The 16,286-nt window shown below is 58.7% G+C and overlaps 2 protein-coding genes across 7 annotated transcripts; one reads left to right on the top strand and one right to left on the bottom strand.

The window, feature by feature from the left end:
- Window positions 1–488: 488 nt before the first annotated feature.
- Window positions 489–6,243, top strand: MUS81 (MUS81 structure-specific endonuclease subunit). Of its 4 annotated transcripts, none has more exons than XR_003509325.1 (16): window positions 489–922; window positions 1,018–1,147; window positions 1,373–1,458; window positions 2,223–2,321; window positions 2,412–2,480; window positions 2,635–2,720; window positions 3,018–3,158; window positions 3,338–3,433; window positions 3,514–3,635; window positions 3,727–3,824; window positions 4,380–4,496; window positions 4,588–4,683; window positions 4,972–5,002; window positions 5,082–5,185; window positions 5,684–5,767; window positions 5,860–6,243. XR_003509325.1 is itself a non-coding variant. In XM_027531401.1 (16 exons), the coding sequence occupies exons 1-16, from the start codon at window positions 788–790 to the stop codon at window positions 5,924–5,926; spliced, it is 1,659 nt and encodes a 552-aa protein (XP_027387202.1). In that variant the 5' UTR covers window positions 489–787; the 3' UTR covers window positions 5,927–6,243. The 4 variants fall into 4 exon arrangements, 3 of the variants coding, with proteins under 3 accessions (XP_027387202.1, XP_027387203.1, XP_027387204.1); XM_027531401.1 differs by having other exon boundaries at window positions 4,874–5,002; XM_027531402.1 differs by lacking the exon at window positions 3,338–3,433 and having other exon boundaries at window positions 4,874–5,002.
- A 4-nt stretch (window positions 6,244–6,247) lies between these two features.
- Window positions 6,248–13,547, bottom strand: EFEMP2 (EGF containing fibulin extracellular matrix protein 2). 3 transcript variants are annotated; one of them, XM_027531405.1, is made up of 12 exons: window positions 13,398–13,547; window positions 12,991–13,108; window positions 12,713–12,761; window positions 11,863–12,069; window positions 11,161–11,283; window positions 10,778–10,894; window positions 10,514–10,633; window positions 8,513–8,632; window positions 8,299–8,425; window positions 7,868–8,063; window positions 6,841–7,005; window positions 6,248–6,581 (listed from the first exon to the last, which is right to left on the bottom strand). In XM_027531405.1, the coding sequence occupies exons 2-11, from the start codon at window positions 13,099–13,101 to the stop codon at window positions 6,844–6,846; spliced, it is 1,332 nt and encodes a 443-aa protein (XP_027387206.1). In that variant the 5' UTR covers window positions 13,102–13,108; window positions 13,398–13,547; the 3' UTR covers window positions 6,248–6,581; window positions 6,841–6,843. The 3 variants fall into 3 exon arrangements, with proteins under 3 accessions (XP_027387206.1, XP_027387207.1, XP_027387205.1); XM_027531406.1 differs by having other exon boundaries at window positions 6,248–6,560; XM_027531404.1 differs by having other exon boundaries at window positions 6,250–7,005.
- Between the last annotated feature and the right edge of the window lie 2,739 nt (window positions 13,548–16,286).

Raw genomic sequence — 16,286 nt, 5'->3', positions numbered from 1 at the left:
TGCAAGCCGATTCTTTACCGACTGAGCCCCCGATATCTAGCACCTCCTATTTGTTCCCTTTCTACTTGTTCTCTGTCCCCTATTCCCTGTCCTCCAAGCTTTGAAGGCCTTCCCTGCGTGTCCCCGGCTTCACAGCCCTCCCCCATAGCCCAGGGTGGAGGAGCCTAAACTCAAGATATAGATAACCTTTTCCTCGAAGGGTTCTTCAGCTCCTCTTGAGTTACCTTTGTGTCCTCATTCCCTGTACCCATTCTTAAAGTTCCTCCTACAAAACTACCTGCACGCATTTTTTCCCCAACCTATAAAGCGAGTGCGGAGAAAAAACGAGCCAAGTTGTCTATACGGTCCTCCGCAGTAGCGAGACTGAAATCACCTCGGTACGCGCCGCCCCAGCCAGACCTCCCAGCAACAGGGGGCGCTGTCCACATTGCCCCCCTCCTTCCCTGCACAAAGAGGACAACCCCTCGCTCTGAAATCTGTGGTGAGAGGAAGAGGCGGGTCAAGGCCTGGTAAAGGAGGAGGGGCGCGTCCAAAAGGCTGGTCCTGTCCGGGAACGGCAGGAGGGCGAAAGGTGGTAGTACAGCGATCGGTACCAACCGTTTAAGAGTAGCATAGGGGCGGGGAGGGCGGCAGAAGGCTGTCCTCTGGTTAATGCCCCGCGTGGGACCACGTGATTAGAGCGGTCCTGCCCTCCTCCGCCGGAACCAGGTGTTTGAATCCCGTCTCCAGAACTAGCAGCATCTCAGTCCTACCGGCGTGAGGCGCCAGAGGACCCGCCCTGCGGCTCATGGCAGCGCCCGTCCGGCTGGGCCGGAAACGCCCGCTGCCAGTTTGCCCCAACCCTCTCTTCGTACGCTGGCTAACCGAGTGGCGGGACGAGGCAGCCAGCAGAGGGCGCCGCACGCAATTTGTGTTTCAGAAGGTGGGTTCTGGCCGGGCCGGATGGGGAACAGGTGCAGGCCGGGACGAAGAGCCAGGCCCATCCTGACCCAATCCTGTACCCCCTACCCCCGCCAGGCGCTGCGCTCCCTCCGGCGGTATCCACTGCCCCTGCGCAGCGGCAAGGAAGCTAAGATCCTCCAGCACTTCGGAGACGGGCTTTGCCGTATGCTGGACCAGCGATTGCAGCAGCACAAAGCATCAGTAGGTGAGCCCTGGGAGGATTCGGTAATCCCCTGAGCCTCCCCCAGGTGCAGCTACTGTACCCACCCAGGATACCTTGGCTTCATCTGTCTACTCCAGTTCAAGTTGCTCTTTGACCTGGGGCTAGTGGCTCTTTCAGAGCCCGACCGCTCTCACCAACCACTTGAGCTGGCAGCATCCTGCCTGCTGGATTTCAGGGTCCGGGGTTGACGCTCTTTTCCTCCCACAGGTGACCATGCCCCGTGTTCACCATCCGGAACCAAGAGCCCAGCCCGGGAAAGGCCACCTGCTGAAGTCCAGGACCCTTCCATGCCAGTGAGGAAGGAGCAGGGGGAGTAGAGGGGAAAGCAGGAACAGCAGGAGTAAGATTTTTCTGGCTTGGGGGACTTAGCTGTGCTGGGTCCTAATCCCACCTCTCTCTGGGCAACTTAGTTTTCTCATCTGTAGGTGTGGATAGTGACTTATAATACAGTCAGTTGAGACAGTTCCATGATCAAGCCATTCAGGGGGCTAAGCCCAGTAAGTTGTAGAATTTGCTATTGAGTCTTCTTGCCTTACCTTCTCTGTCCTATGCTAGAACTGAGGCTGGGCCAGGTAGATTACACCCCCACCCCCACCCCATCCCTTGAGACTGTCCACCGTCTCATCGCAAGTTTTCAGGAGATCATCCTGTTACGTGGCCTGTGTGACAAAGTAGACAGTTATAAACTAGTTGCAAAAACTAGAGGACAGCTGAGTGACTTGTGTTGTGCTTAGTCTTTCGGTTATGTCCGACTCTTTGTGACCCTGTGGACTGCAGCCTGCCAGGCTTCTCTGTCCATGGGGATTCTCCGGGCAAGAATACTGGAGTGGGTTGCTGTGCCCTCCTCCAGGGGATCTTCCCAACCCAGGGATCGGAGCCAGGTCTCCCAGATTTCGGGCGGATTCTTTACCATCTGGGCCGCCAGGGAAGCCCCGCTGAGTGACTTGCCCAGGGTTATTTAACCTGCTGAGATAGGACCTGAACCTCGGCTCTGCCAGTGAATCTGTCTACAACAGCTAGTTGGTTTTGGGTTCAACCCCCACCCTGTACCTTTCAGGTCCCAACCCAGCTCAAAGCAGGAGGCCCTGGCAGCTACTGGCCAGCCCGGCACTCGGGAGCACGTGCAGTCCTGCTGCAGCTGTACAGGGAGCACCTGGTGAGTGCCTGCCAAGTTGGGAGTGGGGGACTGAGGCGGTGGGCCTGCTGCTCGGGCACTATGTTGGTTATGTTTCTGTCTTGGTTACAGAATCCTAGCGGCCAGGGCTTCCTCACCAAGGAGGAGCTGTTGCAGAGGTGTGCCCCAAAGGTTCCCAGGGTAAGCACAGCAGGGAGAAGGGAGCCAAGTGGCTCTGGATCTGACCTTGAGCACTCCAGAGGCTGCCCTTGGGAGAAAGCAGCGGCATAGGGCACGGGGAGTGGGCACATGGTAGACCTGGGAGCTCTCTAAGGGTCTCCTCCCCTATGAACAGGTGGCCCCTGGAAGTGCTCGCCCCTGGCCAGCCCTCCGTTCCCTCCTCCACAGGAACCTGGTCCTCAGGACACACCAGCCAGCTAGGTGGGGCGAACTCCCCGGGTGCGGGAGGCAGGGCGGGGGAGCAGGCATGCCGTGCTGAGGGTGGCTGTGCAGTCAGAGATGTGCTTGTTGTCAACTTGAGGAACGGCCCTGGGCAGGTCCAGGGGAAGCTGATCTGGGGGGTGAGAACTCCGCCAGAAGGAGGGAGGTTGGGGAGCCCCAGGGCTTGTTTATAAAAGGTCGCCAAGGCGGGTGAGGCCAATGTAGCTGGGGGGCCAGCAGGAGAGCCTGCCAGGCATGAGTGAAGAAGGGAGATCTGTGTTCTTCTCCACCCGCCAGGTACTCACTGACCCCGCAGGGTCTGGAGCTGGCCCAGAAGCTGGCTGACTCAGAGGGCCTGGGCTTGCTGAATGTGGGCAGCGGGCCGGAGGAGCCCCGTGGGGAGGAGCCTGAAGTGCCAGAAGTGGCTTCCGCTGAGCTGTGAGGAGGAGGGAATGAGGGGGAGGAGAGGGGAGCAGGAGGGGTCCCTGAAATGAGGCTGAGACCCCACCCTCCCTCCAGCAGCTCCATCTGAGCTGTGGTTGCCCCACCTTCCATGGGTTAGGGGAACAGCAGCCCTGGCCTGGCTCAGGCCAATGCCCACCTCTTCTCCCTGGTAGTGGTACCAGCGAAGGGAGCGTCCAACAGTCCCCGCTGGAGCTGGGGCCTGGAGAGTACAGGGTGTTGTTGTGTGTGGACGTCGGCGAGACCAAGGGGTGAGCGAGGTAGGCCTGGTGAGGGAGAGGGTCAGGGATGATGGCCGACGCCAACTTGGGCCTCCCGCATGCAACTCCAGGGCGGGCCACAGGCCAGAGCTGCTCCGAGAGCTGCGGCGGCTGCACGTGGCACACACGGTGCGCAAGCTGCACGTCGGGGACTTCGTGTGGGTGGCCCAAGAGACGAGTCCCAGAGACCCAGGTAAGGGGTGTGGACAGGCAGGCAGAGGCCAGAGGCAGGGCGTGGTGGGTGATGGGCTGAGCTAACGGGACCCTTCTTGGCCTCTGGGCAGCACGACCTGCAGAGCTAGTCCTGGACCACATCGTGGAGCGAAAGCGGCTGGACGACCTGTGCAGCAGCATCATCGACGGCCGCTTCCGGGAGCAGAAGGTCCGTCAGGGGCTCACTGTCCCCGCCCGCTCGGGGGCACTTCCGGGTGGTCTCCAGGCAGAGCTCCTGCAACTCCAGCCACATCCCCTCTCGAGCTGGTCCAGGGTGGCCTGAACTCAAACCCCCTTGGGCCCCTCTGGGCACACAGTAGGTGTGCAGGGTCCCTGGGTGGAGCTGAGGAGCACGTTAAGAACCCCAGGGGGTCCAGCTCCTGCAGTCCAGAGTTGACGAGGCTCTCCTCTCCAGGATGGGGCTGCAGGGGCTGTGTCTCCGTGCTGGCTGCTGGGCTGACCCCACAGTGAGGCCACACGTAGGCCAAGGGAGGCTTGAGGGGGATGGGCATCACTCAGATGGGGGTGGGGCTTTCCACAGGAGAGCAGCAGCGTGAGGCAGGGTGTGGAGGCCCCCGTGAGGCAGGTAGAGAAGCTTGGGAGGATGAGGTGGTGGGTGAAATGGTGGGACCAGGGTCTCGTGATGCTTTTGAGGGTGACGTGATGGACACCTAGCGTATGAGCATCCAGGCCTGACCTGCCCGACCCCTGTCTGCCTGCCCAGTTCCGGCTGAAGCGTTGTGGCCTGGGCCGCCGAGTGTACCTGGTGGAGGAGCACGGTTCGGCGCGCAGCCTCAGCCTCCCCGAGAGCACACTGCTGCAGGCTGTCACCAACACCCAGGTGAGCCGGGAGGGCAGGCTGGGCCAGCAGGGGGCCTGCGGTCCGTGGCTCCGCTCAGGAGCTGCCTCCTCCCTTGGCTCCCCTTCCCCAGGTCATCGACGGCTTCTTTGTGAAGCGCACAGCGGACATTAAGGAGTCAGCTGCCTACCTGGCCCTGCTAACACGGGGCCTGCAGAGGCTCTACCAGGTGAGCAGACTCCACTGGGTGCCGTCTGTTCACCACCGGCCCCTCACCTGGGTGCTGTGCTCCCGAGAGGAAGGCGAGCAGACTGAGCTCCCTGGTCTCAGGCTGGCCCCCTGAGGCCTGGGGTGGGGCAAGGCCTGGCTGCTGGTGTCCCCTAGAGCTCTGGCATGGCCTCAGTCCCCTCTTCCCTCAGGGCCACACCCTCCGAAGCCGCCCCTGGGGCACCTCTGGGGACCCTGAATCAAAGGCCAGGCCCTCCCCAAACCCTCTCTGCTCACTCCTCACCTTCAGCGACTTCAACGCGGGAGCCATGAAGAACAAGGTACCGCCTCTGCCCAGCCCCTCCTCCTCCCAGGCTCCGGCCCTCTGCCACTCCTGATGCAGCACTGCCCCCACTGCAGGCCCAGTGTGTGCGGGACGTGTTTGCCAGGCAGCTCATGCAGGTGCGCGGGGTGAGCGGGGAGAAGGCGGCAGCCCTGGTGGCTCGGTACAGTAGCCCTGCCAGGTAGGTGCTCACAGAACCCCTGTCCTCTGCTGTCCCCCGCATCCCCCCTCTCAGCATGGGCATCAGCTCAGCCGGTGCCTTGTGGTGGTCGGGTGCTATGAGGGCTGGACTGACCCGCTGACACCTGAAGAGTTCACGGAGGTCAGGTGGTGAGGGAGACAGAGCCACTCAAGACCAGACAGGATCTCGGGCACTGGGCTGGGGGGCAGACCTGGCATGTAGCAGAGAAGGCTTCCTGGAGGAGTGGGTGGACCATGAAGACTGGGCCAATAACAGCCGTTCTGGGGAAACATTCGCAGGAGCATGAAAGGAGGGTGAGCAAGATGGAGCAGGGCCTTGAATGCCGGGTTCAGAAGGGCGGCGGTGGTCCTGACCCCTCCCACCCAGGCTGACCCCTTCTAGCCTGTCTCCTGTGATTCTGGCCTGAGCCACTCAGGGTGGGCCAGCAGTCAGCCGTTGTCAAGACTTAGAAAATCAAACTCCCCATCCCGCCCTCAGCTTACTGGCTGCCTATGATGCCTGTGCCACCCCGAAGGAACAGGAAATGCTGCTGAGCACCATCAAGTGTGGGCCGCTGCAGAGGTGAGGGCAGGAGGCAGAGCCTGCAGGGGGTAGGTGGGCTGCGGGCACCCTCGCCCAGGGCCTGACTCTTACCTGCCTCTCTCTTTGCACAGGAATCTGGGGCCCGTTCTGAGCAGGACCTTGTCACAGCTCTACTGCAGCTGTGGCCCCCTGACCTGAGCTATGTATGCCACAAGACAGACCCCCATCTTCCCAGACTACCCGGTCTTTTAACCAGAATCTTTGGGCTACAGTAAAAATCTTAAGTGTTTGAATTTTTACATGTTAGAAGGAGATACCAGGCCCCAGGGGTCTTGAAAGATATCCAGGAACTGGGGAGACTGTCATGTCCAGTTTTTAAAACTGAGCTCCTTGGGACCCTTGGGGTTCCCTTTCAGAGCACGGCTAGGGAGATGGAGTCAGTGAGGTGTTGCAATGTTGAATCTAGTTCATGTCATCAGAGTTCTCTGATCAAATAAAATTTCCTTTGATGAGAAGTTCTGTAGCTTGGAAAAGAAAAGTTTATAAAGCGCTAACAATCCAGTGGCCTCATTTTATGGATTGGAACACTGAGACTCAGAGAGCTGCTAGGATTTCTCCAAACTGATAGTTTGAGGCCAAGCTGGGATTGAAACCCAGGGCCTCCTGGCACTGTCTAGAGCAGGATTCTTCAGGCCCGCTGCAGACCAGCCAAGTCCAAGTTTCTGGGCTGGGGCCTGGAGTCTGCAACCTCGTTACCTCCTCGCTTCTTGGGTGATTCTGGTGCCCATGGTATGTAGGCCAGTCCCAGCCTTGGGGTTGCAGCTCCCAGCTCCTGTCAATGGGGCCCTTCAGCCTGGGCAGAAACACGCCCCGCCTTTAGGTGGACGTGGCCCGCCTCCCATGAGTCTGGCCTTTCCCCACTCTGGGGTTCACTGCAGCGTGCCCCCCCCCCCACCTCAGCCACCAGAACTCCTTCTTTCTCCCTTTATTGCCTTTCTCTCTCTACTACCCTTCACAAGAGCATCTTCCCTTTTAGCAGAACACAGTTATCCCTGAGCCCCAGGCTCCTCATCTACAGAGAACCTCCCATTCCCTGAGGGCCCCCCACCCACCCCTCAGAAGGTGTAGGCCCCCACGAAGACGGTGAGTCTCAGTACAGAGCTGGCCCGGTAGCTCATGAGGGAGTTCATGGTGACCATCTCCAGGTCCAGCACGTACTCCCGGGGGCCCGTCACAGGCCGCGCGAGGACCAGCATGGCGCTGACATTGTTGATTTGCTGCAGGGTACAGTGGGTGGGGGGGACACGTGGATTGCATCAACGTATGCACCAGAATCCTACCCCCGCATCACCTCGCTGCCCCACTTCTGGCACCCACAACCAGTTGGCTGCACAGTGCCCCGGCTGCCTGCAGCCCCAGGCCCTCATCCAGCTCTCTGACCCCCTTGACATCTGCACCCTGCCCCCAAGAAATACCCTCCTGGTGCTCTGCCCGCCCTTTGCAGCTAGTTGTTCTTTTGTCAACCACGGTCAGCTGATGATTCAAAGCCCGGGATGAGATTCTTGGGAACAGTGGGGTCTTTGGTGATCTGGGGCAGGTAGACTCACCTTCAGAGTACTCAATTCCAGAACTTGAAAGCCAGCACTGGTACCAGACAAAGCCTTATGGCCCTCACTGTGAGTCACATCTGAACCTCTCCCTCCTCAGCTCCACCAGCCCAGAGCTGGAGTCTTAGGCCCCAGGCCTTGTACTAGCCCCTGCTGCCTCTCTCCCTCCGAGACCCAGCTGCACTTGCCTGCCTTCCCACACTCTGCTGCATCTGTTACCTCCAGCCTCTCAAGCCAGTCCCTTATCCTAAGGGTGAAGCAATCCAAGCCGGATACGCAGACCAGTGCAGGGACTCAAACCCCAGCGTCTGAGTGCCTTGCTAGGGTTGCATTTAACTATCTGTAGTTTGTATTAATTTATAACACTCCTACCTTTCTACAGAAACTGACCCCTGGGGTTAGGGGGGACTTTCAGAGGAGAGGCAGGGTATGGTGGCATAGTTGAATCTTCCATTTAAAGTTTCCTGGAACTCAAGTTGGAGATTATACAAGTCCCACCCCACTTGAGGGGTGGGGTTAGCGAGAGCCTTACCCTAATGTAGAAGTCTCCCTGCGAGTTTCCAGCACGGATCTGAAAGGCATTGTAGGCACCAGGGTAGACGGAGGTTGCTTGGATTTGGAACACGTCCGCTGGTACGCTCCGCTCCGAGGTGATGCTCATATAGCGGTGCACGATGGATGAGGGCTGCTCCCGGCACAGGGGGTTGGAGGCCGGACAGAGACAGCGACTGGAGACCCCAAGATGGGGACACGAATGAGGTTCTAGCCCATGCCCCAAATTTGGCCCACCCCCCAAAATCAAGGATCTTCCCACTCCTGCTAGAACAGCATGTGTGGTTTAGTCACGAAGGACTACAACTCCCATCAGCTTTCAGGACTTGCCAGTCCAAATAGGTGCCAGGCAGCCGCAGAGCTCTCTGGGAGTTGTAGTTTCTCCTGTGGCCTGGCGTGGCATTGACTCACTTGTCGGACACCTGGACGTAAGGCTCCACACAGCGGTTGGTGTCCACACAGCGGTAGCCCCCGTGGAAGTTGACACAAGTCTGGGCCTCAGAGCACTGGTGCGCACCCGACTCACACTCGTCAATGTCTGTGCCGGGGGACAGGGGCTGGAACCCAGATACCAGGCCACCAGCTCCTCACAACCCCCTGCCCACTCTACCCGGGCAACCTGTACCTTGGCACAGGCGCGTGGCCAGCAGCTGATAGCCCTGTGGACAGTGGCAGGAGAAGCGGCCCGGCTCGTTGACACAGCGGTACTGGCAGAGGTAACTGGAGTAGCTGCACTCATCGATATCTGAGGGAGGGTGGGGCTGAGGACAGGGCCGGGGTGGCCTCCTAGCTCCGCCCCACACGGGCTCACCCAGAGAGCCTGGCCCCACATTAGGCTCAGTACAAGAAGAGGCAGAAGAGATCAACTCTGCAGCTCAGCAGGGGACAGAGGGTTCAAGAAAGGAGTGCCCAGGGGACTTCCCTGGTGGTCTGGTCGTTAAGAATCAGCCTGCCAATGCAGGGGACACAAGTTCGATCCCTGGTCCAGGAACTAAGACCCCACATGCCCTGGGGCAACTGAGCCCATGTGCCACACGTGTGCCCTTGCGCCCTGGAACCTGTGCTCTGCAACAAGAGAAGCCATCACAACAAGAAGCCCATGCACCAGAACTGGAGAAAGCCCTGGCACAGCAACGAAGACCCAGCGCAACCAAAATAAATCAATTTTAATTTATTTTTAAAAATGCGTTTTTCAGTGCAGGGGACGTGGGTTCGATTCCTGATCAGGGAACTAAGAACCACAGAGCAAGTAAGCCAACGGGGCTCAACTACTGAGCCCATGCACCACAGACCCAGTGCTGCCAAAAGTAAAAAAAAAAAGACTGCCCCACTCACAGACCTGTCTCTGCGCTAAGACTAAGATGATACTAAATGAGAGGACTGGGAATCTAGAGGTTTGGCTTTAAATCCTACTGATTGAGGAACCTCGGTTTCCTTTCAGTAAGTAAGTGGATTAGGCTGGATGAGCCCTTGACGCACCCCAGACTGCTTTGGGTTTCAACACTTTGCCCGATTCCTGCAAACCTACGATCCACCCAAGCACAGTCACCTCCTGCCAACTGTGAGCAGCGCAAGCAGGAGCCAGGTTTTCTCCTCTGTGCCCTTTATGCTTCCCGGCACTGAGCCAGGCACCAGTGGGGCTTTAACTTGGCAGCAAAGCACAAAGCTTAACAAACGGGGTACATGGCTAGTTGACCGAGAGAGAGCCCTGGCCGCACCTCAGCCCAGCTACGTGACCCTGGGCAAGTCACTTAACCTCTCTTCGTTGAAATATTTTATCTTATTCTTTGTAACTATCCCCCCCCAAAAATTTGGGGGAAGTATTAATGTCAATTTGCAGAGAAGGAAAAACTCATATTTATTTCATAGGATGTGAGATAAATACTTTGGCCACCTGATGTGAAGAACCGACTCATTGGAAAAGACCCTGATGCTGGGAAAGATTGAAGGCAGGAGAGAAGGGGGTGACAGAGGATGAGATGGTTGGATGGCATCACCGGCTCAATGGACATGAGTTTGAGCAAGCTCCAGGAGACAGTGAAGGGTAGGGAAGCCTGGCATGGGATTGCAAAAAGTCAGACACAACTTAATGACTGAACAAGAAGAAGAACAATCTCACAGGATTGTTGGCAGACTGCACAGGGCAGGTTCTCAATAAATGCTAATTCACTTTGTAAAACTTTGTTGCTGCTTAGGACAGTATAAGGTCTTGACTGTTGTCATTTTCTCATTTAATTCTCAAGACAACCCATTCTACAGAAGAAGAAATGGACTCAGAAGAGTGACTTGCCCTGGTCCAGGATTTGCACACATATCAGCCTGACTCCCAGGGAGGGGGTGCATGTCCATCTTTGCTCAGTCTCTCTACTGAGCTTCAGTGGGGACCTAACTGCTCCCCTCCTTGACTTCCCCAGCAGGCTGCAAGTTCTGGTGGGCAGCTCTGCAGCTGCCTTGCCACCTGCTGGGGTAGAGTACCCAGGAGGCACAGGGGTGCTGGGTGGATGGGACATTAGAGGCATGAAATGGAGGGCTGTGTGGCAAGAGGCTGGCATGACACAGGGCCTGGGGAACCAGCAGAGACCAGTGGAGACCAGTGGGGAACAAGTGTCGGGGGTGGAGTGCTCACCACTGCAGGAGAAGCCATCCCGGTGCAGCTCATAGCCCTGGTGGCAGCGACATAGGAAGGTCCCATAGGAGTTGAAGCAGCGCTGCTCACAGGGAGCCCCCATGTCACATTCGTTCACATCTGGGGGTGCCAGGAAAATAGGGGAGAGGTGAAAACCAAGGAGCAGCCCAGAGCCCCCACTGCACCTGGGCTGATCAGGAAGGGAGTTCCCCCACCTCACACCCCTCTGCCCAGGACCCCGAGCCTGGCCCAGCTCAGCCTCACCCACACAGGAGCGGTTGTTGGGCCCCAGCTGGAAGCCCGGCTCACACTGGCAGCGAAAGGAGCCAGGCAGGTTCACGCAGCGGTGTTGGCAATAGCGGTACCGACACTCGTCTATATCTGGGATGCAGGCAGGGGAAGGACAGTGGAGGGCAGAAGTCAGGTGCCACCCAAGCCAGCTGGGACCCTGCCTCATCACCCACCGTCTTGCCTGAGTCTGGGGGGCTGGGCCGGGCCAGATCAGGCAGGACTCACACACTGCACGCATACTGCTCTGTGTCTGGTGGCTCAGGCAGAGGAGGCAGGGGGCGGGGGGGAAACCTGGGGGTGGGTTGGAATGGGGGTCAGGTGCTGGGGTGAGAGCCAGGCCACAGGCCCAGACTCACCCACACACTCGGGCCCAATCTTGCGATAGCCGTCAGGACAGGTACACTGGTAGGAGCCAGGCAGGTTATGGCACTCCTGGCTGGGGCGGCAGTCGTGCAGGGCCTGGGCACACTCGTCCACATCTGCAAGACACACCGCTCAGCCCCCTCCTGGGAGCCCATGCACCACCCAACATGACAAGACTCCTCCACGTGGGAGGGCACAGGTCGGGTACCACTCACATGAGTGTGTGGGTGACTGACACCCCCAAAACAGGAACATGTGGGCCCACCGCCCAATGGCACAAATAAGAGTTTACTAGCCTGGAGCTAAAGAGAAAGGCACCCCTAAGCTGGGAGACCCCAAGTCAGGGATACATAGGACAAAGCCCTGCCCATACTCCCAGGGGCACTGATTCCAGGGCCTTTCTCCAAGGTCCGTGCCTCCCAGGGGTGGGGTCCAGACCCAGAAGGGCCAGAGCAGAGGCCGAGGGGCAGAGCTCTCGCACGGCACCTGCAGCAGTCGAGGTGGGGGTCCCACAGGAGGGGCTGGGAAGGACAGGCACAGGAACTGGGACCACCTGTGGCAGGTAAGGACCTGGGCAAGGGTCTGGATGTTATCCCAGTGCCCTGAGGAGGCTTTTGAGCAAGGGAGGAACATGAGGTATGCGTTTTTAAAAGGCAATTCTAGACACCTGTTAGAAAGATTGGCGGCCTACTCACCCACGCAGCGCTCTTGCTCATCGGGCTCATAGCCCGGGAGGCAGGGGTGGGGGTGTTCAGCAGGGGGCACAGGCGGTGGGGGTCCCTCTCCATGCAGGTCATTGATGACAGCAGCCGAGCGGGGCAGGCACAGGTAGCCCCCATAATGGTTGATACATTTCATTTCCCCCTTGCAGGCCTCAGGAATGGTCAGGCACTCATTTACATCTGCAGAGAGGGGCCTGCTGGGCACAGCCAGTCTCCAAGGGTGGACCGTGTAGGGCAGGGGAGGCAGGAGCCCAGCTCAGCCTGCTCTAAGCTGTGTGATCCGGCAGGGCCTTCCCTTTCTACTTACAAGCTAAGGCTGCCTGCCCCGGACCCCTTGTTGGGGCCTGCCAGGGCTGATGGTGGGGCAGCTGTTCCCCCGGTCACCCCCATTCTCTTGCCCACAAGAGGGTCTCTATCCCTCCCCGAAGCCTCGGCCCCGACTCAGCCTAAGAGTAATGTGCAGGCCTCCTGACGGCACCCCCGCCCCGCACTGCTCGCCCAGGGCCGTGATGGTGCAGAGCGAGATAGCAGAGTGATCAGATGAGGTGTCCAGGAACCAGTCCTGTAGTCAGCGCCCTGTTGGTGTCTGGACTCTAGAGGGTGGGTGGGGGGGAGGGTGCTCCGGGTTTCTCTGAGGGGGAGGGGCCTGGATGGCTTCTCCACCCCGAGCCAAGTTGGCCCATTGAGAACCAGAGCAGGTGACATTCGGCCAGGCAGAGCAGGGCAGGGGACAGCCACAGGGCTCCTGCAGCCGCTCTAGGAGCTGGGCTTTGTGATCCCCTTTCCGGTTCTCCGGGGCAGGTCGGCCCCCAAGCATACTCACCCCTGCAGTGCTGGCTGTCAGGGTCCCACTCATAGCCATCTGTGCATTCCTACAAGGTGAACCAGAGGTGGCCAGTGGTCACCCCTGGTCCCCTCTAACTGACCAGGCCGAGACCAAGGCCCAAGCCGGGCCACCCTCCCGGCCTGCTCCAGACAATGGCCCCAGCTGCTCCACCAACCAAGGGAGGGCACAATCTTCCCCAGCAGCAGCCACCCCAGGATCCTGGCCTCGGTGTCCCTGCCCAGCCCAGCCCAGGCCAGCGGCCCCACTGTCCCCACCGTGTAGCTGTCGGGCTCCTCGGAATCCTGGGGAGACGCTGCCCCCAAGACCAACAGCAGCAGCGCCCAGAGCAGTAGAGACCCGGGGAGGCAGGAGGCGAAGGGGAGCATCCTGGGGCTGGGAGGTGGTGGGCAGGGGTCAGGGAGCCTCTGCCACAGCAACTCCCGAACCCTGTGCCCCTGCCGCCTCCCGCCCGGGACCGCGCTTAGGGCCCCGGAGCCTCCCTGGGCCGAGGACCCACTCCTCGCGCGGGCCGGGGTTCAGGGCCCACTCGCCTGGGGCCGCCCCGCCCCCGCCCGGTCCCCCTGTAGCTCCAGCCGGGGAGCGCGGGCCTCTCGGCTCCTTGCTGACGCCGACTCGGCCTAGACTTCTGGCTCGCGCCCTCCCCCCATGGACGGCCACTCACTTGGGCCCGCGACGGCCCCGCGGCCCGCGGCTCCGGCGGCTCGGCTGGCTTCGGCAGTGCCTGCGGCAGACGGACAGGCGGACGGCGCAGCTCCCTGGACGCGCGGCCCCAGGAAGCGCCCCCCGCCCGCCCGCCCGCCGCGGCGCGGCCCACCCCGGCGCCTCCGCCCGCCCCTGAGCGGATTCCTGAGCCCGCGCCAGGGGGAGGGACCCCGACCCCCCGCTTCTCCGCCCCCGGCCGGCCGCAGGCCCCCACCCGGTCCCCCGCGGCGCCGCCCGGAGCCTCCTCCCGGCGCCTGGCCAGGGTCCCCCAGCGCTCGATCCTGGGGGCATTGGTCCTGATGCCAGGGCCCCGGCTCACTTAGGAGTCTGCAGGCTTTCACTGTGCGCACCCCCAAAATGTCATCCTGCGCACCTAGACCCTACCTAATCTGTGCCCCAGGAATTCTTGGGGACCCACACCTCAGTGCCGGGGGCCCCAGACTCTGCTCCTCCCAGAATGTCACCCTGGCCACCTGGACCCCACCAAATAATCCTGGGACTTCCGGATTCTCACTCTGCACCCTCCGGAATGTGATTCTGGACACCTGGACAGTCAATCTGGAAATACCAAAACTTCGTCCAGGGTTCCCAGACCCTCGCCCTAAGAACAGATGCTCCCGGGTCCAGAACTGTCCATCTCGGTCCCTTCTCCCCTCCATCCCCAGGGCTGTCGTCAGCCAGGCGGTCCCTTCACTCCAGAACGGCCTCCTCCGAGTCCTCAGTCCGCGAGACTACATCAGTTTGGGGCGGGGGCGGCAGTTCACATTTGGCCCAGAATGAATGGAAGCCCCTAAGAAGGCGGGCAGGGCTGAACTTGGGCGTGCTGGACGCCAGGGTCCGGGTCCGGTGCCCTCGCCTTCCTGGCCATCCTCCCGCCAGCGTCCCCCCTACCCACACATCCCGCCCCCAGTCCCCGGGTTTCTGCCTACTCCCGAAGCAGCGGGAGAGCCCTAAGGGGCGGGGTTTGGGCGGAGCTGGCTCCCAGGAAGGGGCGGGGTCTTGCCCTGCCCACGTCTCAGGGCGGGGCCAGACGGGAAAGGGCTGCGTGTCCAGGGATTTCCCTCCTGGAGGCAGGCGGCGTGCGGGAAACGCCGAGTCCTCGGTTACCTTTCCCACCCGTTTATCCTCACAGTCACCCCCATTAGCAGCCCTGTCCGTTAAGTAGGAGAGGACGTGCCGATGGGTCCTAGGATGAGCCTTCAGGATTCGGTGTTGAACTGCAGAGCACCCTCCCACCTCCAAATTCTTCCCAGCCACCACCACCCGCCAGGGGTGGGGGAGAGGAGGCTAAAAATAATAAGTCTTTAAAACCCAAAAGACAGTAACAAGTGCTGGAGAGGGTATGGAGAAATTGGAACCCTCACACTATGAGTGGGAATGTAAGATGGGGCGGCTGCTGTGGAAAACAGTCTGGCAGGTCCTCAAAAATATTAGTACATGACCCAGCAATTTCACTCCTAGGTGTATATACACGGGGGGATTGAAAACATATGTCCACACACACACACAAATCTGTACACAGTGTTCATAGTAACACTATTCGTAATTGTTGAAAATATAGAGCCAAAGGAATGTTCATCTATTGATGAAAGGAGAAACAAAAAATGACGATAGAACATTATTCTGCCATAAAAAGGAATGAAGTACTGATATGTGCTACAACATGGATGAATCTTGAACATGACACCAGTTGAAAGAAGCCAGACACAAAAGGCCACATATTCCATTTTTATGACACAACCAGAATAGGCAAATCTGAAGAACAAACTAGTGATTGCCAGGGAAGAGGAGAATGTGAGAACGACTTCTGATGGGTATGGGATTTCTTTTGGGATGATGAGAATGCTCTGAAATTAGACAGTGGTGATGGTTGCACAGTTACGCAAATACATGAAAAATCACTGAATTATCTAAACACTTTAAAATGGTAAATTGTATGGTATGTGAATTATACCTCCATAAAACTATTTTGTTTATTTATTTAGACTGTGCTGGGTCTTCACTGCTGCCGGAGGGCTTTCTCTAGTTGCAGTGAATGGGCTTCCCGCTGCAGTGGCTTCTCCTGTTGCAGAGCACAAGCTCTGTACACAGGCTTCAGTAGTTACAACTCCCGGGCTCTACAGCATAGGCTATTCAATAGCTGTGGCTGACGGGCTCAGTTGCCCTGCAGCTTGTGGGATCTTCCTAGACCAGGAATTGAACCTGCATCTCCTGCATTGGCAGGCAGATTCTCAACCGCTGGGCAAGCAGGAACCTAAAGCTGTTATTTTAAACCTCCAGCTCTGGGGTTAAAACCAGCGTGGGACACATGACTGGGAACTAGAATCATGGAGCCAGGTACCCTCCTGCAGATAATCTGCCTACCGCATTTTTTCAATTTATTTATTTACTTATGGCTGTGCTGGGTCTTTGGTGCTGCGTGCAGGCTTTCTCTAGTTGCAGTGAGCTGGGCTTCTCTTCTTTGTGGTGTACGGGCTTTTCATTGAAGTGGCTTCTCTTCTTGCAAAGCACAGGATTCACATGCACAGGCTTCAGTAGTCGCAGTACATGGGCTCAGTAGTTTTGGCTCCCAGGCTCTAGAGCACAGGCTCAGTAGAAGAGGTTCACAGAGTTAGTTGTTCCTCTGCATGTGGCATCTTCCTGGATTCCAGGGATTGAACCCATGTTCCCTGCATGGGCAGGCAGATTCTTATCCACTGAACCACCAGGGAAGTCAAGTCCTCTACTGCATTTTAATAAAGTCAGCATCATTCTCTTTTTTTCCCCCAGGGGAGACCCTTGGCTTACTACATGGTATGCGTGTGTTGGGGATCAAAAAAGGGATCACAAAAGGGTCCCTTTTGTGCAG

The sequence above is a fragment of the Bos indicus x Bos taurus genome, chromosome 29 (assembly GCF_003369695.1).
Source record: "Bos indicus x Bos taurus breed Angus x Brahman F1 hybrid chromosome 29, Bos_hybrid_MaternalHap_v2.0, whole genome shotgun sequence".
Classification (NCBI taxonomy): domain Eukaryota; kingdom Metazoa; phylum Chordata; class Mammalia; order Artiodactyla; family Bovidae; genus Bos; species Bos indicus x Bos taurus.
Note: the sequence above shows the minus strand (reverse complement) of the source record. Positions and strands in the feature narration are given on the sequence as shown.

Excerpts from the sequence above, each read along its gene's own strand:
- MUS81 (XM_027531401.1), top strand. The coding sequence starts at position 788 with ATGGCAGCGCCCGTCCGGCTGGGCCGGAAACGCCCGCTGCCAGTTTGC. Across the intron at positions 1,459-2,222 it reads TCCAGGACCCTTCCATGCCA|GTCCCAACCCAGCTCAAAGC; the intron begins GTGAGGAAGGAG and ends TGTACCTTTCAG. Across the intron at positions 3,159-3,337 it reads GAAGTGGCTTCCGCTGAGCT|TGGTACCAGCGAAGGGAGCG; the intron begins GTGAGGAGGAGG and ends TCTCCCTGGTAG.
- EFEMP2 (XM_027531405.1), bottom strand. The coding sequence starts at position 13,101 with ATGCTCCCCTTCGCCTCCTGCCTCCCCGGGTCTCTACTGCTCTGGGCG. Across the intron at positions 11,284-11,862 it reads TGAGCAAGAGCGCTGCGTGG|ATGTGGACGAGTGTGCCCAG; the intron begins GTGAGTAGGCCG and ends TGTGTCTTGCAG. Across the intron at positions 8,426-8,512 it reads GGCCACGCGCCTGTGCCAAG|ACATTGACGAGTGTGAGTCG; the intron begins GTACAGGTTGCC and ends CCCCCGGCACAG.